The 25,723-nt window shown below is 39.7% G+C and overlaps 1 protein-coding gene across 6 annotated transcripts in view; it reads left to right on the top strand.

Moving 5' to 3' along the window:
* Positions 1-25,723, top strand: part of LOC128868755 (semaphorin-2A) — a 219,877-nt gene that overhangs the window by 7,761 nt on the left and 186,393 nt on the right. For 4 of the 6 annotated variants that reach the window (XM_054111224.1, XM_054111221.1, XM_054111219.1 and 1 more), the window contains exon 2: positions 1,528-2,134. In XM_054111224.1, coding sequence (XP_053967199.1) covers positions 1,891-2,134 — 244 coding nt within the window. In that variant the 5' untranslated portion in view covers positions 1,528-1,890. Of the gene's footprint in view, positions 1-1,517; positions 2,135-25,723 lie in introns of all 6 variants that reach the window. The other 2 variants (XM_054111220.1, XM_054111222.1) reach the window with 1 other exon arrangement.

Below are 25,723 nucleotides of genomic sequence, written 5' to 3'. Positions count from 1 at the left end.
GCAACGCACTAAAGTTATTCAGGTTTATTATGAAAACAGGCGTTCAAATCAAAATGCATATCGCACACTTCGTCTTGATCTTCATCTTCAGTGATGAGGCACATTTTCACCTCAGTGGATTCGTCAATAAGCAGAATTGCCGTATTTGAGCGAATGATAATCCAGGAGTGATTGCCGAAAAACCAATGCACCTACAAAGAGTGACTGTTTGGTGCGGTTCGTGGGCCGGCGGCATCACGGCATTTTTCCAAAATGAGGCCGGTCAGGCAGTTACTGTGAATAGTGGCCCGAATTGGAAGATATGGATCTGGACGATATGTGGTTTCAACAGGACGGTGCCCCTTGTCACACAGCTAACGAAACAATGGCTCTTTTGCGCTAAAAATTTGATGGCCGAAGAATCTCACGTCGCGGCGATGTCAATTGGCCGCCAAGATCATGTGATTTGACACCGTTGGACTTCTTTCTTTGGGGTTGTTTGAAAGAAAAGGTGTATGTCGATAAGCCAGCAACAATTCAAGAGCTAAAGGATGAGATAATTCGGCACATTAACGGCATAGAACCTCAATTACGCCTGAGCGTCATCGAAAATTTGGATCATCGGATGGAGCTGTGCCCTCTGGCCGACATTTTGTTCCATGGGTAATTGAGCCATACCAATATTATCATAATAAAAAGAAATGACAATAATTTCCTAAAAAACTTGTATTTTATTCAAAATCAACACCGGCCGTTCAAACTTAACCAGCCTTTAGATAAGGAACTATTTGCATTTCGTGGTCTTTGGAGGTGTGCCGCCGAGGCCGCGTCGGCCATTTGGCCGATATTTTATTCTATACGTAATTGAGCTATACCTATATTATCATTATAAAGAGAAATGACAATAATTTCCTAAATAATTGTTTATTATTCAAAATCAACATTGGCCCTTAAAACTTAACCACCCTTTACATCTCCAAAAATTAAGTTAAGAAGGCACTTTTCTTCCTCTTCTCAGCTCCTTTTTTTCATATCGCAAACTTCTCCTCTACTTTCGGCAGCAAATCTCAACTTCAGCTGATTAAAATGGCTTATGCACTTCAAAAGCGATTTAAGGCTTTTCCTGTATACATAGATTTATTCATACGTGCATAAGAGCATTCACTTAAGTACTTAAACTATTTTTTTTTATTTCTGAATGCGAATTAAAAATGCAGCACATAAAAGCTCTTAATAGCTTTCCGATGAATGTTTCGCATTTAATTCCTTAAAATATAAATTTACTGATGAGGCATTAAGCAAAGAAAAAACAAAATCAAAAAACGAAAAAAATGTAATTAAATAAAAATATATTATTAAAATATTTATTATCACTTCTGCTGGACGCGCTTGCACGTACAAACCTAACGAGCATGCAAAAACAATGCCAACAACAAAAAACGCATAATAATGCTGTAAATAATAATATCAATGAACATCGTTTATTCGTCTTAAATAGTAAACAAATAAATTAAATATCAATAATTCATACAAAAAAGCCCATTTCAGGCGAAAGGCACGTACGTAGGCTCAGGCATTACGGCAAAAAGGATCAAAAATAAATATTACACACACAAATACATGCGCACACGTAGTGAAAACATCATGAATAGTAACATTGTATAAATAACGGGAGAACAATGTGAGCTTGCAACAAAAACAAAAAGACTGCTAACAACACCGTTAAAAAATTAAAATATAAATACAATAAATAAAAGTGCAAATAAAAAGTAAATAAATACTACAAAAAAGTTTTACTCTAACAAAAAAAAAAAAAACAAAGGGATAAAGAAAAAAGCGAAACGCAAAAAATCATATAATCATAACCAGCGAGTGTAAAAAGTTTGGCAGCAATACTCGCTACAAAACGAGATGCCACCCACACAAAAACCCATCACCACAGTAATCCAATTGCGGCGACCAACAAAAACCACAACAACAACAACAACCACACGTTCACCACAAAAGGCGCCAATGCTGTTCGCATACGCCGCCGTGTTGTTGCTGGTGCACTGTGTGCCACACATATCCTGCGATTACGAGAATACATGGAACTTTTACTACGAACAGCCGTGCTGCAGCAACGAGGTCACGAATTATGCGAAACACAAGCGAGGTAAAAATACGTATTTAAATGTTTGTTTGGTTTTTGTGCGGTCATAATTTTTTGTTTCTTAGCTGTATTTGTATTTGTGCTTGTGCACATTTTTTAGCTGCCAGCTGAATTTATATTTTTATAATATTTTTGAAAAAGAGTTTAAAGTGCAATTGTATTTTATAATTTATTCGACGAGAAGCAGGTGAGAGAGAGAGAGTAGAGGGGAAAAACAAAAGATTGGTGCGCCCACATTTACATAGCTGCGCGTTTTTGTATATTAGTAAAAAATTAATGCGATAAATATGCAAAAACCGCAAAAAGCACGTAAATTAATAGAAAACTTAATTTGATTAATTGAAAATTGTGAAAATACATAAATTTACGTTAACATCTTTTGTAAATGTCTAACGTCCCACGGCGCGTTTAAACGCAAATAATTTATTTTATACCTAATTTCATTTGGAATAAGTTGTATTGAAAAAATTGTCTGCCATTTTGTTTGGGGGGAAAAATGAATCCATTATTATCTCGGTAGACAGCCATCTACTGATCGATATCTCGTGAAGTGTCGATCAAACAACTCAAAGTTTATGCTATCAAGACGACGTTTCACGCTAAAAATTCGTTTGCTCTTTTTTGTTTTCTCCATTCAGTTGTGAGTTAAAGGGTGTTAGGTAGGTAGGTGAAATGGTTGAAGTGCCAGTCTGACACTCCTCAAGTAGCACTAAAGCACCGTTTTGATACCATTATGAGACCTTCAACAGGTAGATATCTACAGCCAACCAGAGCTGTTTATATAATGCAGAAGACTGATGGGATTTAGGTTGGCGCACTGCCTCAAGCTGTCGAAGAAAGGCGCTCCCAGTGACCTTAGTCGCCTAGCTGCCGAACCCAGACATTTACAGAGAAAGAGCTCCACAGTCCTCTTCTCTGAAAGGTCCTCACAGCTTCTGCAATGGAGGTTAAATGGTAACCCTAGCTTTTCCGCATTTGTACCGATCATGCAGTGACCGGCAAACACAGCTACGAGTTTGGAAATTTAATGGCGAGGAGTCCAAAGCAATTTCTGGGTCCTCCGTATATCGTATTGGGGCTAAAGGGTTTTCGAAATAGCTCATGAAGAAATGGAGTTCCACCTTTTCTGCGCTTTCCTGAGAAATAATTTGTGCAGTTTCCCTTTAACAACTGTCAGGGGGATGCCGATGATCGGATAGGAGATCTCTCAGGCCAATTCAGTCCCCTTCCGGGCAAGCTCATCCGCGATTTCATGTCCCCTTATGTTCCTATGTCCTGGAGCCCAGATCAGGGAAATGTTCCCTGCACAGCCAAGAGATTTGAGGTCTTCTTTACAGAAGTTTACTAATTTCGTTCTGCACCATGGCCTCGTAAGAGCCTTAATCGTGGCTTGACTATCGGAGAAAGTGTTAATATCTCCTTCGCTCCCGCGTTGCCTAAACATTTCGCATGCCTGCAAGATCGCAAAGACTTCTGCTTGAAAAACACTAGCAGTGTTTGGCAGTTTAAAGGAGATAGATAAATTGGCTGATTTAGAGAAAACCCCTGCTCCGACTCCCGATTCCATCTTGGAACCGTCAGTGAAGACAGAGATGCGCTTCGGTGCAGATTTTCTCCTCGATCCAATCCTGTCTCTTTGCAGAGATTATCTATCACGACCCTCAAACTCTAGTTTGCGGACAGAGAGATCTTTTCGAAGTTCTGAGAAATGCGGTGTTAGCTGCCCGAAAATGCAACCATGTCCCTTGAGATTGCCTCCAGAGGCCAACCTCCTTTAACCTGATTGCACTTTGAGTTGCGATGAAAATGACGGAAAAGTCGATGGAAAGTAAGTGGCATAAACCGTTCCTATTCACTCCAGAAAGAAAATTAGAAATTAGAAAAGTTTTCTAAGAGGCTTAAACCGTTCTTATTCACTCCAGAAAGAAAATTAGAAATTAGAAAAGTTTTCTAAGAGACTTAAACCGTTCTTATTCACTCCAGAAAGAATAAATCATTAGTCCAAAGGTGTTGTTGTTACATGTACAAATGAGTAAGATCTGAAAGAAGAGGATTTATTGTCAATGTATTCGGTTGGGGATTAGGTTCGTAGCGTTTTCAACGAAAACTTTTATTTAAACAAAAGGAACAATAATTATTTCAATAAGTTAATCAATTATATATTGGCAGTTGCTTTTTACAACCTCTTCTCACCTCTCGACCAATTTGTTGATGCCGTTCCGCTAAAATCGCCTGGTCCGGTGTCAAAGGAGTTGTTGAGCCAGTTTCTAGCCGACCTCTTTGTTATCGAAGGTAACGCCCTTCATACGAGTACTTTTTGACAGGGAGCGGGAAAGGTGGTAATCGGTCAATACAAGGTCAGAAAAATATGGCGGACACTGAAGGTCCTCCCATTCTAGCTCTTGGAGTGCGACTTTGAGGACTTGTACAAGATGGGGCCTGGCGTCTAGCAATGTCATGAAGGAGTGTGGTTTGACCATGTGGATCAGGTATTTTCAGTCGAATGGCCTCATTAGCGCAGTGTAGCTGGGCAATGTAGAGTTCTTTGTTGACCATGGCATTCATTCCGAGCATCACCCGGTGCACCATGCCCTCCCAGTCCCGCCAAACACATATCATAATCTTCTTTGGATGAAGATCCGGCTTAACACTCGGCTTTGGCGTATCTTCTAGAGCTTTTCGTTCCTTTCTTTGCTTCATATTAATGTATAAGCAGCATTTCTCATCTCCGATTCGGTAAAAAGTCTGTTTATGAGCGCATGTTGCTCGATGGCGGGTGAGATGCTGAGAAGCAATTTCAAGGCGACTTATCGTTGAGCTCGTGAGGCACCCAGGCTTCTAATTTTTCGGTAAATCCCATTGAATGAAGGTGATTGAAAATCATTTTATGATCGCAGCTCATTTTTTTGCCAATTCACGACTGGTTTGGCGACCGTTCTCCTTCAAAAGTGATTTGAGACGTTCTTCATCGCATTCAGAAGGTCCTCCGCTGCGGGACGTGTCATTAACGCCAAAGTCGTCATTTTTGAACTTTGCAAATCATTTCGTTGCTGTAGACTCGCCTGTGACAGCTTCTCTATGCTGGTCGCAAATGTCCCGGGCTTCTGTAGCAGCTTTTTGACCTCGATGAAAAGCAAAGAAGAGCAGATGTCGAAAATGTTGATTCTTGCCTTCTGGGTATTCCATTTCTAAGCCTCAAAGCTAATAAAAAACTAAGTAGCTCAGAGATACAATTAGCATAGTTTTGTTAGGTTCTATGGAATGAAATCTTACCCTTCGCCAAACAGCAAACAAATCATTGTCTTGCAATGTGGATGAATCCGCATTATCTTTTTGAGTGACTTGTACCCTTCAAAATGGCTGGGCTTCTAACGTTATTTAGATTTATATGGAACTCAACATTGCTGTTGACAGCAACGGCTTCATACAAATTTATATTTCAGACCCATTCATACACTTAACAGCACGTGGAGTAAATCTGTGTAGAGCTAAGTGTTTAGTAATTGGTACCTCCAACCTGTACGACCATCTTTAGTGCCCTTTGCAGACTCATATCGGTGGGGTGCCACACCTCAGCAGTTTAATGAAACACAAACTCTCCACCGTCTGCTTCAACTACAGAGGTCTGTTAAAATACTTCCCCGCTTGCTAAAGTCATTCTTAGAGGGGTTAGTAAATTTCTGATATGCTTGTATTTATCCAGTCGCCACTTTTCTAGTCACTTGGTTCAACTGCAAGAATGAAAGAAACAAGACTGCGCCCATCAGAGAGTGCGTGACGTCACGTTTGCCGAGTTGTGCAGTGTTGCCAACCATTTGCTCTTCGCAATAAATTTAGTGCTTTTTTATACCCAAAATGCGAAAATTTTTAGTTTGGTGTTTGTTTCTTTTTTTAATTTAAAGCTACCAAAACTGTAAGTCAAACAAAACTGTATTATTAAATAAAAAAAGGTTAAAAAGGGTCACTCTGAGCAGATTTAAGTGCTAATGAAAATTTGTTGATTCTTATAAAATTTGATATCTATTTTGAAAATGCAATTTTTTGTTCCTTTTAAGGTCATGGAAGAATATTAAATGTCCCTCTCTCAACTCTTCTTAGCATTGAAAACCTTTTTACACATTTTAAAAAGCGTTTGAATTTACTGAGTGCGAATTAAAACCATAAAAGTGTAATCGTTTCTTCCGGTCAACAATCCATAGTGGGACATAACAGATACTAGAAAATACTAAAGAAACCATAATGACATTTATACAGAAAGAGTACCTTACCTTGTTACATAACCTCAAATACAGCAAAAAAGTCGTTCCCTTAACAAAAGAGTTTCTTTTAACAAAAAAACTCATAAATTAAATTGTACATATCCATAACACATTGATTAAAAAAAAACGCTCATTTTAAAGGTAATTGGTCACGCATACAAAGTTCTTTAAGTAATTCAATAAAAATTTGGTGTTTCATTTTCTTTAAATGGGCATTTTAGTGCGTTTTTATATCCAAAGCTAGGCAACACTGCAGTAGCGAGAGAGAGATTTGACTGCTGACAGCAGAAGAACACCAACAACAACTGCAATCGCGGGTAATGCCACCAGATGTTAAAAAAAGTAAAGCTAAATAAAACTGAGTGAATTATTGAGCTAATTTTTAAAAAATTTATATTTTACAAAATTATAAACATTACTTTTAATTAGAACAGGCTAGAAAAATGTCATGAAGAAAGATAAAACTGCGAGACAAAATAACAAAAAAAAAAATGCAAAATTAAGATACGAAAATGGTAATCTGGCCATACTGGTGGCAAAACTACGTAACTCATTGTCAAATTCGCTGAGAGCAAAGTAACGGAACCACCATAGGCGCCATCTCATTATTCTTGCCATCATGGGTTCAACTGTAGCTTTCTTAGAAGTGCCTTTTCTTTCTTATGCTGATGGTGAGACGCCATTTTAAAGAGAGTTTCACGCCTTATGGTTAATGTTGCTGCAACTTCCGATGCATACAACATCGTTGACCAGTAACAGAGTCGCTGTTAGTTACTCAATTGAAAGAAAAGGAGGCACTGAGCGAGTTGGAAAGCTGGAAGTGAGTTGAATAACTCGCTATAAATTCTATTTGATCTTTATTGATTACTGTGCATATTAATTTACGCTTCTCTTCAAATTTATACAAAATATTAAATACAACGATAATCTCTTAATATATATTTAATCGTTTAATTACAATTTTATGCATTTTTAATGCTGATACCACGCTGAGGAAAACATTTTTTTCTCTTCTTTCCATCGACCATTAACGTCACACTCATCGTCACATACTCGCATGTTTGTTCGCATGCGTAATCCGCCACAGCAGCGTCTAGCTGTTTGCTGTGAACATCACACTTGCGGCCGGATAATCAATGCCCTGGGCTGCATAATCGAACTTGTGTAAAATTTCGGTTAGCTGCGCTGACACTGACCTCGAGGTCTATGCTGTAATAAAGCAGTGTTGCAGCTTCGTAAATGTAATGGCAGTCGCGGCTCTTGTTTGTTGCACTGATGCGCGTTCATTAGCGTGTAATCGCAGCCCATTATAAACAATTTTAATTATGCATTGGGGCTTAAATTTTACATACATGAATATACAATTACACACGCACACAAACACATACATATATACCCGTATAACTGCTCTTATTATTATCACCCACATTTGTTTGCGATTTACACTATTAAATTTGCATTTTTACTTTTTTTTTGTTTGCTTGTGAAAGTTCACCTGCCCGCAAGTCTCATCTTTGCATTCTGTATTTGAGCAGCTGCGCATGCGTCTCATTGTCTTGCAATGCAAACAATTTTAATGGCTCAAATTGAAAATTAAATCCAAAATAGGCATAATGAGCGGCAGAAAAGCGTTTAAATATCCGCATCCATTGAGTTTGTGCGTGAAATGATGAAGTAATTATATTAATTAATCGCAGTCAATTTGGAATTGATTGCAGTTTGAGTGAAGCACTAAAAGTTGTCGTAAATACATAAATAATTTCACCCGATACACGAGGATTGGGTATATTTTCGGGCATGCGAGTATTGGTTATAGATTTTTCTGTGATGTGACTGCGAGCATCAGGTTTTTCAATTGGGATGCAATATTCTTAGGCGGAAAGAGAATGTAGAGCTTTAGTTAATTTTTTAGTGAGAAATTTGGTCTATGGTTTATTTCTTCAATGATTGCAGAAACTCCCAAAAAATATTTTTTTTTGTATATTTTTGCGTCACAGATGTCTCAATACCATAAATGCTTCTATTTCGACTTAAGGTGCGTGTTGTTGTTGTTCGACGACACAGTGATTCAGGAATGTTTCCAACCACAATCAGTGAGATTATGGAAGGGGCTCTGGTATTACTCAGCAATTGGGTCACGGACTGTGGTTTAAGTGTAAACCCGAGAAAAACTGAGCTGATGCTATTCACCAAGAAAACCAAGGTACCAAACTATAATCTCCCAAAACTAAACGGCGTTAGTCTCACGCTAACCCAACAGGCAAAATATCTAGGTGTTATCCTAGACCCCAAACTCAGCTGGAAGTCCAACGTAGAGTATTGTAAACTGTACCCCACCTGCAGTTGAAAGAAAGCTCCATAAGTGTTCTCTGGTGCACAGATGGCGCGCAGATACCAAAGGCATAGACGATGGAATATATGGCCCCAGAAGCAAGCATTTTGAACCAATGGGTAGTTTCCAAACATCTTCTAAGCAGAAGTGTATGCCTTCTGTTTAGGTGCAGATATTAATTTAGACAGGAACTTCTGGAAACTGTCAAGAACTTAAGTTCTCACTGGTACTCGAGTGTATCGAGAAACTGAATCTGTTAGGTACGCACAATTGCATCCGGCTAATTTGGGTCCCGGGACAAAGGAGTATAACTGGAAATAAAGTAGCGGACGCCTTGGCAAGAGAGGCTGTGACCTCTTCATTAATAGGACCCGAGCCCATCAAGGAGAAGTTGGGGAGTGAAGAGCTATGATTCAGGAAGGTAAAACCAATAGAGGTGGTTTAAAAAACTCATAACTCTCTCCAAGACTAAAATGAGAAGGCGTACGGACATTCCCACATGACATTGCAGGCTGGGCATCTGCGTAGGATCGGGATACGGTCCACTGACTATTGTTGTTTCTGCGACCAATTTGAGCAGGCTCCAATGCATCTTCTCCTTGAGGTTAGCGCTATAGCGTGCAGAAGGTTGAGATATCTCGGCCATTTACAGCCAGAAGAAAGGCACATGCGCTCAGTCCAACCCAGCTCTATCTTAAGTTCAATAAACCAATTAGGTCTGGATGAGGTACTGTGATGAGTAGGGAGCGCACTAGACCTTGAGATCGAAGTGCAAAGCTCCAGTAAATCTAAATCTAATCTAAAATTATGTTAAAAAATTAATTCGTTCTATGAGAAGCAGACTGCAAGGCGTTGGAGCAGCCCGGGATAGTCATACAAAGTATTCATTCACATTTCATTTTTTAAAGCATATAACTTAAAAATATTAACTGCAAATGCGGGAAGACTATTCTCACAGCTGTGTTTGAAGTGTTTTTTTTTTTAACTTTGGTGTCATTTTTAAACGGAATAATTCCAGTTTCTACTACTGGCTTATAAATTATTTATATTAGTCAAAAAAATTATTAATATTAGTGACTGGACCGCCATAGCCGAATGGGTTGGTGCGCGACTCCCATTCGGAACTCAGAGAGAGAACGTAGGCTCGACTCTCGGTGCAACACCAAAATAAATAAAAACATTTTTCTAATAGCGGTTGCCCCTCGGAGGACAATGGCAAACCTCCGAGTGTATTTCGGCCATGAAAAAGCTCCTCATAAAAAATATCTGCCACTAGGAGCCGGCTTGAAACTGTAAGTCCCTCCAACTAAGTGCGCAACTAAGTACTCGCTGTGTTTTTTGATGAAAATACAACTTTATTCTAAAAAAAAATGGTTTCGAGTGAATCATTGAAAGTATTGCCCATCGCTGGCTACTACTCTTTCCCATCTTTCTGGTAGATCTCGTATACCGTCACGGTAAAACTGTTCATCTTTTGAGGATCTGCACAGATCAAGCCATTTTTTCATATCTTCACATGAATGGAACTGCTGGTCAGCTAGACCATGTGCCATCGATCGGAATAGGTGATAATCGGATGGCGCAATATCTGGAAAATATGGCGGGTGGGGTAGGATTTCCCATGCTCATGCTGTAGAATCACTTTTTCATGCCTCCCCGCGTGTTGCGGCCGCTTCTCGCGCAGTGCTCGGCTCAATCGCATCAAATGAAGTCGATACCGATCTCAAGTGATGGCTTTGCTTGGTTTTAACAGTTAATAATAAATAACACCAACTTGGTTCCACCAAATACATAGCATAACCTTCGCAGCGGGAATATTCGGCCGAGGCGACGACGTAGAAGCATGACCGGGCAGTTCCCATGACTTTCTTTTTTTTGGATTGCTGTAATGGACCCATTTTTCATCACCCGTCACGGTGCGATGAACATAAAATCCTTCCTTTTTTGCCGCTGGAGCAGTAGTTCACAGGCGAAAAAACGACGTTCTACATCCCTTGATTTTAACTCATAAGGAACCCAAGCCCCCTGAATCAGTTTCTGAATCATTCCCAAAGCATGCAATCGCTTGGAAATGGATTGGCGGGTAACTCTTCTCTTAAGCTCTTCTTGTGTTTGACAGGGATCCTCATTGAGCACTGCCTCCAATTCAGCGTCTTCGAAGGTTTTTGGCCTTCCTTCACGCGGACGGTCGTCAACATTAAAATCACCGTCTTTGAAACGACGGAACCAATCTCGGCACGTTGTTTCACTTAAAGCAGCATCTCCATAAACTTTTTGTAAGTCTCGATGCGTTTTAGCCGCCCTTTTTTTTCGAATGAAAGAGGAAAATCAAGACTTCCCGCAAATGACGATTATTCGGCACAATATCAGACATTTTCAAAAAACCAAAAGTATGGGATACCAAAACAAAATCACTAATGTGTCGAAGCAGTTTGTTTACCATATGTCTAAGCTTGGTTTATGAGGTTTAGGTTATGTTAGAATCGACTAGCACACACTGCTGGCGGCATCTATTGACAAACAGCGGGAACTTAGTTGCGCACCTATTATTTCTGATACAGTGACGCTGTCCCTTAAAAATGGCAATACCACTTAAAAATAAAATATATCACAACTTAAATATTTGCTTCTTAGCACCGAACAACCAAATCATCGGTAATTATCCAAATATTTGAGACCTTAACACGTTGAAAAGGTGAACCATATAATGCTCGAAAGCTCCATTTGTGGCGTACATTTATATCTTATCATTTCCTCAAAGAAAATAATTATGCGTCTGCTATTTATATCCCATGCAAGAGCACCCCTTTTTTTGTCACTATGAAGTAGTGTACCGCATGAAATATTTTCGTTCCCCTGCATTTACTCTTCAAATGGAATTTGTGCTCAAAATTGTTTCGGCTTGTGAGCTGAATTTATGTTCAAATATATTTTCAATAGCTTCTTATTTTTGTGAGCTCATACAATTTTTTTCACCACGCAGTATTCATTGCTGCGCAGCCAAGAAATGTCTTCCAATTAGTTACGGTTAAATAAAAATTATTCAGTGGAATTAAAAAATTTCCAAACTAAAATTTATTAAGCTCATTGCTCAATATACTCTCACGCCTGTGCGTAGGTATGCAAATAAACATATATTAATATAGCCGTACCTTCTGATTCCCATTCACTCACTCAAGTGACTGCAGCAGGCTGTTAATTAGCAGAACGCACCCTTCGCCATATGTTGTTCCCCCGCCGCAAGGAACCGGTTGTATTTATGTGTGTATACAGGTGAGTGTGTGTTCGCCTGTATATCCATATACTTTAGTAACTACCGGCCAACCAATCAAGCCACCTCAATTCAACCACAATATTGAGTCATTAAACATTTCAATGAGCTGACCACAAAATATAATATAAAATTTTATAGGCAGGCGGCAAGAAAGTGGGAAACACGAGTAGAAGGAAGGTAAAAAAAATGCGGCGACTAGCACCAAAAGTGGCTATTAATCAAAATTTGGAACGGCGCTACCAAGCTTTAAAAAATGAATAAAAAAGTAAATTTAATTTTTTATATCGCTTCTTAATAATTACCAAGCGAGATATGTGTGGCAGCAGCAGCGCCAAGAGGCGAAGTGCAGGTAAAATTACTTACGAAAAATAAAGAAGCGGATAAAAACGAGATATTAAATCAAGAAATCTTGCCAATACTAAAGCGTTTCACGGTGCTTTGAACTTTTAAGAAACTATAAAATATTAAAACTCAATTTCCCGTTTGGCTTTAAAAAGCAGTGGATCTGCAACGCTTCTAAGTTCCTTCTGGGAAGTAACACTTTTGTTGCCTTTTCGAAGCCATCAAATTTTATAGAGCATTCAAAACTCTATGCCGGCAGGTTTTATTAGTTTGGGAAAAAGAAAATTCATTGTTTTTTTGGAAAATTTTTGCGCAAATGGCTGGAGGGGTAGGGGAAGTCAGAGGCCCGAAAAATTGATGATTTTTAATCATTTTTTTTGCTAGTCAATTGTTTCATTTTACAAAAATAAAAACATGGTTTGACTTGACTTTAGCAAAATTTCAAAAAAAAAATTAATAATTCTAAAACTTATCGCTGTTTGTGTGGAGCCCGTTTCTCCAGAAGTCCCTTGCGATGATCATCACAAGTCTTTGGAGATTGAACTAAAACCAATCAGACAATCAGACAAGAGAAATTATTGTATTTTGCAGATTTTCGTGAAAAAATCCCACAATTAGTTGTTAAAAAAAATCGAAATTCAAAAAAAAATCCTTGATCAGCCACGAGTTTTTTATGTTTTTCAAAAGCAGTATACATTTTATTGAAATCTGCCAAGCGGTTTTTAAGCTACAGTGATCACCATAACGTCCTATGTGGAAGACTTAAGCCGTTTGCCAACACACTGATCGGGCCTTATCAGTGCGGCTTCAGAAGTGGTAGTATGCCACCATGTCTGAGTTCGGTATACCAGTGAAGTTCATACGGCTTTGCAGAATGACGTTGAGCAACACAACCAGCTCCGTCAAGGTAGGAAATAACATCTTCGAGCCATTCAGTACCGTTCGAGGTTTCAGACAAGGCGATCCACTGACATGCAACCTCTTCAACTTCGTGATGGAAGGGGTGCTCCGAAAAGCAGGTGTTCATCGCAATGGCACTATTTTCTACAAATGTGTCCAGCTCCTTGCGTACGCCGATGACATTGACATTATCGGCCGCTGTAAGCGAGATGTCACAGCTGCGTTTTCTGCTATCGAGAAGGAATCATCACGAGCAACAACGATATCAGCCTGGAGATCAAACGGAGAATCACTCTTGCTAATAGGTGTTACTATGGGCTAAGTAAGCAATTGAGTAGTCGAGCCCTCTCTCGCATGACCAAATTTACACTTTACAAGACGCTCATCATACCCGTGTTGCTTTATGGCACAGAAGCATGGGTAGTGTCACAAAGTGATGCAGCCGCTCTTGGGGTGTTCGAGAGAAAAGTTCTTCGTAAGATCTTTGGTCCTGTGCGCGTTGGCGAAGACTACCGTTCAAGAATGAACCACGAGCTGTATGAGCTCTACGCCGACATTGACTAGTTCAACGCATCGCCATCCAACGCCTGCGTTGGCTAGGGCATGTCGTGCGTATGGATGAAGAAACTCCAGGAAAGAAGGTGTTCGAGGGCGAAGTCCAAGGGAGCCGACGCATAGGAAGACCATTGCTCCGGTGGAAAGACCAGGTGGAGGAAACCCTATGCTCGCTTGGTGTACATAATTGGAGAAGGCGCGCGCGGAGCAGAGGCACCTGGGGAGAGCTAGTGAGGTCGGCCGTAACTCGGTAACGGGTTGTTATGGCCACCTAAGTAAGTAAGTAAGATCACCATAACAACTACTAACAACTTCAACTTCGATTATTTCTGTGATTTCAGCGATAGTAGCGACATTTTCTTTAACATCAAAAATACCTGAACAAAACTTACAATATAAGTCGCGGTAAATTACTTGGCTTACAGTAGGTAGGCTATGGTAGGCGAATATACTCGTACTTCTCAATAATCTTTGTCTATAATATTGTATATAAATGGTAGTATCGATTGTAAGGAGTCATTAAGACAATTTCAAAGCCATATTTCTTTTTATAGTCTAAGAATTAATCGTTTATTCAACATTTCTAACATATGCATTTAATGAACCTCCTGTAGGATCTGCGCGATTGTATAACAATTATTGTAACTTTAATGATAATATTGTAAAATTTAAGCTTGATCTGTTTACCATATTTAATTAAGTGCATTAGTCTGTAAGAGCATTTTATGTAGACTGCAAATAAAAATAAAAAATAAAAAAATGAATGCTAGACTAACACTTTTTTATTCTTCTTTACCTTATCCTCAATACGCATTTTCCATCTTTTAAAAAATATTCAAAATTCCATGTCGGCAAATCTTATTTGCCAATTTTTGCTTTCTTCAATATCGGCTACTACTTGTGTAACTGCTCAACTTTCACGACAAACAGGCTGAGGCTGAGTTCTCGTATATCAAAGTTGTCTTTGAAAACTCAGCAGAAAGACGAATTTCGCGTGCTTGGCCCTTGACGCTGTATGCAGTCGTGCATCAACACTCACCTAAATACGTTTTTCTTTCTATAAACTGGGCTTGCACTTAAAATGTCTATATGTTTGGGTTGTTTATGTTCTGGTGCGAGTGGTGCCTTGAATAATTTATGAATTTGCAGTCTGCAGCAGTTTTCAGTTTTTAAGTTTCCATTTGCCATCGCGTATATTATTTTTATTCGACGAATAGTACGCAGACAGTAGTAAAGCCGAATGGAGAATAGTAGTATTTGGTGAGCGCCAGTGAATGCTTTTCTTGTTGGGAATGTGGCAGCTACTGCTATGCATGCAAACATTCCTTGAAGATGCATGCCACACAAGCGTAGACATATGCAATAAATTTTTATTCGCACTTTACCACAAACAGTGTTTAAAAAGGCAGAAATGATCTAACAAAAATGTGATTCGTATATAAAAAAGAAAATTAACAATGAAATGCAAGACTTGAAAGATTTTTTTTTAATAGGCATAACATTGCTTCATCGTAAGTATATATATAAACACCCTTTCTACGTGTTTGGCCGTGCGTAATGCTGTTGTTCCACAAATGGAGAGACCTCTAGTTTCAAGCCGATTCCGAACGGCAGAAATTTTTATGAGGAGCTTTTTCATGGCAGAAATACACTCGAAGGTTTGCCATTGCCTGCCGAGAGGCGAAAAAAATTTTGAAGTGAAACTTCTTAGGCTTCGAGGGGCGAGAGAGCATGGAGAGTAAAATTTCAAGGTCATGCAACGTTTTGGTCATTTTCGTTCCGCGAGAGAGAAAGAAGATATAACGTAGAGGAAAAGGAGAGAGAGAGCTATACCTTATATATGTCTTAGATACACTTTAGGCTAGTTTTCCTGAGTTTTTCCTTGTGGTTGCTAATTTCTAGTGGGAAATAACACTGCCTACTTTTTAGCGGGTCCTAATTTTTTGGCGCTTATTTCCGTTTCCTGGCTAGTGCTTGTGCGTACTATAAAGTGCTATCCATTTCGGCGTCAGATTTATTGGTATTGCTTTGCGGTAATTTGTGGCTTTGCAGCGGTCCTGGAATCGCTGCGTTTGTGCGGGTGATAAACGCTCGGAGTAGTGCGCGTTGTTGCCATGGTTTGTGTCTGGCGTTTATCTACACCGGTCGACTCTTCTCCGTTTTGTGTTAATTTTGTCCATTTGTATTCTCTGCAAATGTTGTGAATTTATTTAGATATATATTCTTTCCCTCTCTCTCCCTCATTCTCTCCGGGACCTCTCCTTCTTTCTCTATCTGCCTTAAAAGTTTCACTTCTGTTATTTCTACTACGCTACACGCATTGTTTTTGTTTTCTTCATTTTGGTGTTTCACCGAGAGTCGAACCTACGTTCTCTCTGAATTTCGAATGGTAGTCACGCACCACCCCAATCGGCTTCATCGTAAGTATTTAGACTTAAAATTACTATTATTACTATTTTTTCTTTGTTCACTCCTCCCGGGAGCATAGGGTCTCGCCAGGACTCTTCCATCGTTCACGGTTCTGTGCTGTTGTGTTTGTACCGTCCCGTGAGATGTCGGCATCTGCTAGTTCGCGCAGCATCGACCTTCTCCAAGTGTTTTTTGGTCGACCGCGACCCCTGCTCCCTTGCGGGTGCCAGTCCAATGTCATTCTCGTGATGCCAGCTGGTAGTTTTCTTAACGTGTGACCTATCCATCGCCACTTTCCGTGTTTGATTTGTCTAAGAACGGCTTCCTCGTTCATAAATCTCCACATTACGTCGTTAGTGATGGTGTTTGACCGGAATATTCTGCAGATGATGCGGAGACATTTATTGACGAAGGATTGTAGCCTCTGCGGGATGGTGTTAGAGACCAGCCATGTTTCGCTTCCGTACAACAATACACACTTCACACATGAGCTGAATATTAGCAGTTCAGGGCGCCTGGAGATTTAAATACGTTTTTTTTGCATTAGGTGCGCAACTAAGTTCTCGCTGTTTGTGAATAGATGCCGCCAGCAGTGTGTGCTAGTCGATTCTAACATAACCTAAAGGTCATAAACCAAGCTTAGACATATGGTAAACAAACTGCTTAGACACATTAGTGATTTTTTTTTTGGTATCCTATACTTTTGGTTTTTTGAAAATGTCTGATTTTGTGCCGAATAATCGTCATTTGCGGGAAGTCTTGATTTTCCTCTTTCATTCGAAAAAACGGTGGCTGAAGCGCACCGGAGCTACAAAAAGTTTATGGAGATGCTGATTTAAGTGAAACAACGTGTCGAGATTGGTTCCGCTTCAATCTCTTCGAAGGTGGTGATTTTAATATGGACGACCGTTCGCGTGAAGGAAGGCCAAAAACCTTCAAAGACGCTGAATTGGAGGCATTGCTCAATGAGAATCTATTCCACACGCAAGAAAAGCTTGCTTCAGTATTAGAAGTTACTCGACAATCCATTTCCAAGCGATTGCATGCTTTGCGAATGATTCAGAAACAGGGGACTTGGGTGCCTTATGAGTTAAAACCAAGGGATGTTGAACGTCGTTCGTTGTTCGCCTGTGAACAACTACTCCAGCGGCGAAAAAGGAAGGGTTTTCTTCGTCGCATCGTGACGGGTGATGAAAAATTGATTCATTACAGCAATCCAAAAAAAAAGTCATGGGAACTACCCGACCATGCTTCTAAGCGAAATCATCACTGGGGATTGGTATCGACTTCAGTTGATGCGATTGAGCCAAGCACTGCGCGAGAAGCGGAGAGGCATGTACGCAATACGTGGAGAGGCATGAAAAAGTGATTCTACAGCATGACAACGCTCGGCCCTACGTTGCCAAACCCGTTAAAATTTACCTGGAAACACTGAAATGGGAAACCCTACCCCACCCGCCCTATTCTCCAGATATTGCGCGGTCCGTTTATCACCCGTTCCGATCGACGGCACATGGTCTAGCTGAACAGCAGTTCAATTCATATGACGACATCAAAAAATGGGTGGATCCGTGGATAGCCTCAAAAGAGAAACGACGGTATACGAGATCTACGGGAAGAAGCAGAAGCCAGCGATGGGCATTACTTTCAATGATTCACTTGTAACAAAATTTTTCAGAACAAAGTTGTATTTTCATCAAAAAAGAACAGCAAGAGCTTAGTTTTGCACCTAATAATTCTAACAGTCTTAGGTAAATAGAATACAACAATTCGAAGTTAATTGAAATTACCTATAAAGTTAGGAAAGTTAATTTAAAAAAACAGTCCATTTCTTTAAATTTAGTTCTTCATCCTGAGCAAAACACTATAACTGTAATCACCACTACTCACATATTCCTTTTGCCACACTAAGCGTGCCAAAGTGTTCAAAGGATTTGTGTTGCGACCAAAGAAATGAGAATGCAGAGCGAAGCAATATGTTACTCTTGCGGTGCACTACATCGAGCCTTGTGCCACATGCAACATGCATGCAATGTTCCTGTCACTGCTGCAGTTGTTGCTTTAGCTGTTGCTGTTGTTGCAGCTCCTATTGCCATTGCTGTTGTTGATGTTGATGCTGAGGCCGCTGCCGCTGCCATTGCTGCTTGTGGCTGACTCACAGGCTGCTGTGGCATTTACTGTGCATTCTAGAGCTCTGTGTTTGTCTTGTTCTCGTTGCCTTCTAGTTTCTTAAGTTGCGGTTTAGTTGGCTGTGTGGCACTACCGCTAGTTCATGTCCAGTTTGCGTGTTTTACGAGTTCACGTTCAAGGATGCTTTGCGGCGTATGAAACGCTAAAAGGGCTGGAAGCTCATTCAAGCTAAAATTGTTGCATGTGTGTATGTGTGCGAGTATGCCCGTAGTAGTAGTAGTAGTAGTAGTAGTAGTAGCGGTGGTGGCATGTAGCAGCAGTTAAAACTCTTTTGCTCAAGAGACAATCTTCTTGAAACCTTCTGTCAGCCATATAAAAATGCAGTTATTCAAGCTCTCGTTTTATTCAGTCCTTTTTCACATAGTTTTTTTTTTTTTATATATTTTATTTTTCCATTTTTTATTGTAATGTTTTGCTCTTCCTCGCATGCATGCAATTTTTGTATCATCAGAAACATGAAGTTCTACAATGAATACAATAGCAACAACAACAACAGTAACTCAACATGCCTGCTGCATAAAAACAAAAACAACACAATTACAAATAACAACATTTGACAATACAACAACAACTTGCTGCTAGTGGTGATAAACTTTGTCTTGTATACATCTTAGAAGAAAAGACAACATAACAACTAAACAACAACAATAATAAGGGTATAACATTAAAAGTATTGACGCTCCACTACAACTGCAGTATCCTGTTGAAGCACTCGCCGAAACGTGATGCGATTAGGAAAGCGCTTAAGTTGTTAGCGCACCATTTGCCCGAGGCAACAAACACGTCCACCCGACCTGGGTACACTGAGCGCACATGTCTCAGATAAATATGGATCTCCCTGTGTTTACGGCGGCGTATTTACCTAAGCAAGCCTTCGTGTGTATGTATGTATGTGTGTATGCAGCGCATTAAGCTGCTAGCTACAATGTCTTATTGCTGATGAACATTGCGCCCAGACAAGCGAATCGCTTTGGCCTTCATAGCATCAATTTTCCATGAGCCACACATTTCGTACTTCGGCCACTGAGACAAGTTCTGCATGTGAATGAGCGCCGCAAATATTCAGCACAGCATTCGTGTTAACATATTTCACATTGGACCTCTGAGGGACATTTAATACCCGATAGTAATGGCCTGCCGTGACCATTCGTGGTGGTTGGATAACTGTAATATTTATGGAAGCGTGATGGAGTGTTTTGAAATCGCTAAAAACTCAACTATGGGAAGCAGGATTTGGGAAATATCGGCGAAAACCGAAAAAGTAGAAGCTAAAATGTTTACTAGTTATTTATATTCCATCGTTAGCCGCTTAACAGCTCCTCCGTAAACTCTAAACAACACAAAGGTGAACTAGAAAGTGATGGCCATTTCCCGCTAAGAGGTAAAAAAGGACAAATTCAATACGTTTTACATTATCGTAACGATCAAGTTTGAAAGAAATTCGGAGCAGGCGCTCAAAAATGTGTGCTGCTTAAGAATCAAATACGAATGGAAAAGCAATGTGGTGGCACTAACAAATCCATTTTGGTACTAAATGGTTTTTCAATTGGCGCGGGTCGATTTTGGCGCCCTGTGGCAGCCATTTTGTTTTGGTGACATCTGTCAAATCTTTTGTTTATTATTCAGTTGTTTATGCCAAATCATCATGGCAAGTTACACGATTGAATAGCACGTTCAAATGATAAAACTTTATTATCAAAATGAGTGTTCATTTATAAGCATCAAATAGGTCAATCGTCGACAATGGCAATAAGGTCATGTAGATGATCGAGCAGGCATGTGAGTATTTATTTCATGGCCGTAGAGCTGAATTTTAGGCAAAATCCCGCTTCAAATCATTTGCACAATGCTAATACCTCACAAGGTTGGAAGAGACTTCGTTTATTGAGCAACCAGCATTAACACCGATAACAATGTCAGCCTTGAAATCCAATGCAGAATCTATCTTGGCAGCTAGCTGTATGCTAAGTAGGAAAATGATAGTAAAGTCATCTCTCGATGAGCAAAACTAACACTCTATAAGGTTTTCATCATATCCGTCTTAACGTATGGCACAGAAGCTTGGACGATAACAACATCCGATGAGACGTCACTTGGAGTGTTTGAGAGAAAGATTCTGCGAAAGATTTTGGGACCTTTACCAATAGACATAGTGCAGCGAATAAAGACCCAGCGGCTCCGCTGGCTAGGTCATGGAAACAAACGCTCCGGCTCTGAAAGTACTCGATGCGGTGCCAGCTAGCTGGTGGTAGGAGTGGAAGAGGAAGGCCTCCTCTGCGTTGGAAACATCAGGTGGAGAAGGACTTGGTTTCACTTAGTATGTCCAACTGGTGCCGGTTAGTACAATAAAGAAACAAATGGCGCACTTTGTTAAACTCGGCGAAAATCGCTTATGCAGCTATCGCGCCAATCAAGAAAAAGAAGAAGTACATTACGAATTGAACCAGAGAAACCTTTGGGCTGGATTGATGTCTGCGATGCTTTGCTGAAACGTAACAAAATCAACATATTTCCGGGAGGGATGGTTACAGGCGATAAAAACTGGTTAATAAACGAGAACGACCGCCTAGACGATCGGCAAGTCACAGCAAATTTTGCTGTGTGCCATAGTGGGAAGGGATTACATATGCACTGTTGGCTAGTCCCAGCTCGCCAAACACTCAATTCGGACTTTTATTGTCAACAGCTGCCTAGATTGAGGCAAGCAATCGACCTGGAGCGGCCAAAATTGGTGAGGAAGAGTGGTTAGTTTCATCAAAGAAGTTTTGTCTTATCCACCGAAGAATCTATACCTGGCATAAAGCGATTATTATCTTTTTCAGCATTTGGATAATTTTTGATAAGGCATAAAACTGGCCTCAAGAGAGACCAGTGAAAATGAGTTGGTCAAGCTTTTCACTAATAGAAACGCGGACTTCTTCAACGCACTACGTTACCGGATCGAACCGGATTTATATTCCTCCAAGGGCTGTCACTCCAGCAGCATTTCCCGTAGATTTATGTTACTACAACAACAACAAGGACCTTTTCAATATTAGTTCCAAAATTACTTGGCTAACGAGATTGCGAACTACACTCAACAACCACTAAGACTGTCAGCATATAACCGGCATTCACAGGGAATCTTTTACCACCTCTGTAAACTTCTACGTTTTATTGCAGTTGAAGAGACCCACGTCGATTCTACGTAACCGACACTACATTTCCACGACAGTCGGGTCTACCTAGTCGTAACAACCAGGACTTATATCCGGCCAAGGACTGTCACTTCAGCAGCATTCCCCGTAAATGTATTGCTGCCACAACAATAACAACCGCGCCACTGTGGTACAGAAACGCTCCGTATATTGTAGCAGATTTGAGTTTAACCTTACTTATCCAGAATAGACACAGACGTTCTCACCATAAGAACATGTCGAACATGTAACGGTATCTCGCTTGATACTAACTATTTAACTGCCTTCTCATTCACTTGCCTTTTTGAAACCACTCACCTAACACTCCTTTCTCTCTGGGCCCATCCCGTCGAAACATAATTTTCTTGGGTTTATCGGGAGATGCGATAGACAGCGATGATCAATGCCTCCATTGCACTTGACAGGGCTTTATGAACTGCTACAACATGAACAGCCAGGACTTCTCCAACCGAGGAATTATGAAACTACAAGTACGAATCGGGTAGTCTAACTTCATTTCTCGTCAATTTAAACTGAAAGAACCATCCGAACTTCTTGTTTGATTAATTCAAAAATGCAGCAAAGCGTCATTTTGTGTCAAATACCGTCATAAATAAAAAGTGCGTGTAGCGTAGTACAAATAACAGAAGTGACACTTTCAAAGCAGTCAAAAAAAGAGGGGGGACACGAGAAAGAATAAGCGAGAGAGAGAAAGCGGAAATAAGCGCCAAAAAGTAGGCACCAAAAAAAAAACGCCAAAAAATCTGAAACAAAAAACGCCCCAAACAGTAGGCAGCAAAGAAATATAACGCCAAAAAGTAGGCACCAAAAAACAAGCGCCAAAAAATAGGCAGTGTTACTTCTCACTAGAAATTAGCAACCACTAGGAAGAACTCAGGAAAAATAGCATAAAGTGTATCTAAGATATATATAAGGTACAGCTCTCTCTCTCCTTCTCCTATACGTAATATCTTTTTTCTCTCTCGCGGAACGAAAATGCCCAAAACGTTGCATGGCCTTGCAATTTTACTCGCCATTCTCGCTTATCCATCTACGCCTAAGAAGTTTCACTTCAAAAATGTTGCCATAATGCAAATGAGGCATTGTTAATATCGAGTCAATATCTCAAGGTAATTACTTTCCAAATGAGAAGAAGTACGAGCTCGGCGAATCCATGAAGGAGAAGTTAAAGCAAAAGCAAACTAACATCGAATCTATTTAGTAAAATAGTACTATTTGCTTCCATTCACATCCTCTCCCATATGTTAATATTTACTGGCCCAAGACAGTGGCAAAAGCTTTCGTGTCTATTTGATGTTTTGGGGGCAAAAGCGTGAAAAAATATTTTTTTGAAAAGATGATCCTAAAAATGATATTGTAAGTGTTACATTTATATTATTATGTTTATCTAATATATACATACAAATACAGAAATTATTAGTGAAAAGTACAAACTACAGTCGCATCCGCCCCTTGACACTTTCCGTTCCTTCCAGGAATTAGATTTTCCTAAAACACCAACTGCGTCAAGCGGTTTTCCACTTAATTATTATCATCTCAACTGAAGAAGTATTTCCATTGCCCGTCCCGCTTGTCTAATTTGTGTACAAACATACTTAGATATATAGACACATAAATACATACATACATATGCACATTGGTAGTTAAAACTCACAAATTCCTGGAAGACCCCCATTGATTCTGAGCAGTAGAAGCAAACAATGCTGAATGCGAAAATAATTAAGTACCACCGAAATAAGAGTGTATTATAGGGCATTACCATTTCACAGCATACTCCTACTTGAGCATGCTCTTAACGACATTTTATCTCCAATATGATCATCTTCTTTTACTGATGTCCAAAATGAGCAGTGAGTCATTTTATCACCGCACGACAAATGTACATCAATTGTTGGGCAATAAATAACTGAAAAGGCAAGATATTTGTTGATGCTGCACATTAAGAGAGGTAAAAGAGAGAGTGATGTGCATAATCAACAGCATCATTTAATTTCTGAGCAGACGAATGGCTCGTCAGAGAGTAAAGTGTATTGAGTCACGCTATTGGCAGCGCAATGATGGCGAGTAGCAGCTATTTTTGTTGCTATTTGCTCGGCAGCATAATGCGAGTACATTTTAACGACCTTTTGACTTCACCGCATGTGAGAGGATATGTATGTATGTACGAGCCTACATATATATTTTTTTAATGTGGCCGTGTACCTGCAGTTCATTGCTTTCTTTGCGATATATTTTTAGAAATGTCTAGCGGCTGCAATTTGGAACTGCCTGTATGTATGATTTCGAATCGAAGACAATTCTTTTTACAAAGGCAGGGCTACAACTGGTGTATTTCTCTGAACAAATAGATTTCGCTTTCTTTAATTTTTTTCTTAATTTTTTTTCTTAATAAAGAAATCGCTTTTTGTGGCAACTCAGCTCAGCTAGCCTTGGTTTTATACGTTACTGTCATTCGATGGTTCGTTAGTTCAATGCGCACCGTAGACATGAAACACAAATAAACAGAAAAAATTTTGTCTAAAGGCAAACCCACGGATGTATTTGAGTCATGAAAAACTTCTCATAACAACCATTAGGCATTCGAAAGCGGCAGAAAAATGTAGGACCCATAATTTTTCAGAGCCTACTTATATTTATAATCCAGCTATTATAAGCGATTCCATTTCAAACATTTACAATGCCGGTTGACAACTTCATTCACTAGCCAAAATGAAAAGCAGCATGTTTCTCATTAATAATTAACAAAGAAAAAAACAAAAAAAAAACAAAAATGCAAAGAAAAAGTAACAAAAGACCGGTGAGCGAAAATAAGAGCGAGATACCTAAACACAAATGTATATATGTAAGTGTGTATGTAGAAGCTCAGCTCAAACCGGCTTTTTTCAACACCAGCTGGTAAACGAGCCTATTCGATTTGGTAGGCTGGTTTCTGTCTCGCATAATTTCTATACCTTTTTTCCATTAATGAGCCGGTGCTAAAACTCATACGTGCATGGTTGAAGTCATTGGAGATTTGGTTTTGTTCGCTGTTGATATTTCATTGTAGTTTTTGTGTTAGAATTAGCAACAGATGTTAAGGTCTTAACGATGTCATTTAGTTGAGGAACTAACAACTTAATTAGCGTGCATGTTACAGTAAAACTTCTTTAAGTTGAACATAAGCTAAAAAAATATTAGTTTATCTTTTTTTCGAGGTGTATTCCATGCTGGTAGTGTACACTTCGTATCGGCAAATGAAAAGGATGGTAAAATTTTAAAATTTACGCCTATTTCATATTCAGAAAAAATGCTTTACTCACTAATTTATGTAGTTGCAACAGTATTAAACAATGTCTATAAACCGCATTTTCTTTTTTAATAAAAAAAAGTGCGATTGTTTAGTATTGACAATTATAAAATTTTGTAGCATTACTGACGCTGGTACACGGCGCGTTGCTGCCGTGGATAAGGTTTCGGTGGAATATCACAGGAATGAAATTTGTTAATGAAAGCGTAATGAGGTTCGCAGGTTACTCTACTACTGGGTTGCCCATATTCGACGGAGCCGACGGGTTTCGATGACTCTTTGTGCCCGTTTCAATCGACGAGGCTTGTCCGCAGGCAACAGTCTTTGGGTCAATTGAATCTTATACTGGAACAAATGCAAATAAATGCAGATAATTCGTTGTAAAGTGGTTCGAGCAATGCCCAACTGCTGAGAACGGCGATTTTGGGATGTCCTTGGCGTCGTCTCAACGCTAGCCCGTACAAGAGCAATATTCTCATCCGATCGCCTTGGTCGGTTTTGATTTGGCCACTTTGGATTAGAAAGAGTGTACTGTTCCATGGTAAAAATCTGCTTGGACTGACGCTTCCAACGCGGTATGTCATTAAGCGATCTGACGTCTCTGTCAAAAGATACAGGGTTGCCAGATGGGTGCGTTGAAAATGGGCAACCCTGTAATTGCTGGTTATTTTGGTCATACCTTAGTGCAAAAGAAGTCAACACTTCAGATTTTAAAACTGCATCTGAGTTGAAAATCATGTGGAAAGCAGGCATGTTTTCGTGTGTTGAACTCCAACTGAGTTATTATTCGAGCGCTTTGTGGTAGACAATATTTAAACTTTGGCTGACCGGCCCCAAAAATATTTTAT

The sequence above is a fragment of the Anastrepha ludens genome, chromosome 6 (assembly GCF_028408465.1).
Source record: "Anastrepha ludens isolate Willacy chromosome 6, idAnaLude1.1, whole genome shotgun sequence".
In the NCBI taxonomy this organism is placed as follows: domain Eukaryota; kingdom Metazoa; phylum Arthropoda; class Insecta; order Diptera; family Tephritidae; genus Anastrepha; species Anastrepha ludens.
The sequence above is the reverse complement of the archived record's forward strand: the minus strand, read 5'-3'. Positions and strand labels throughout refer to the sequence as shown.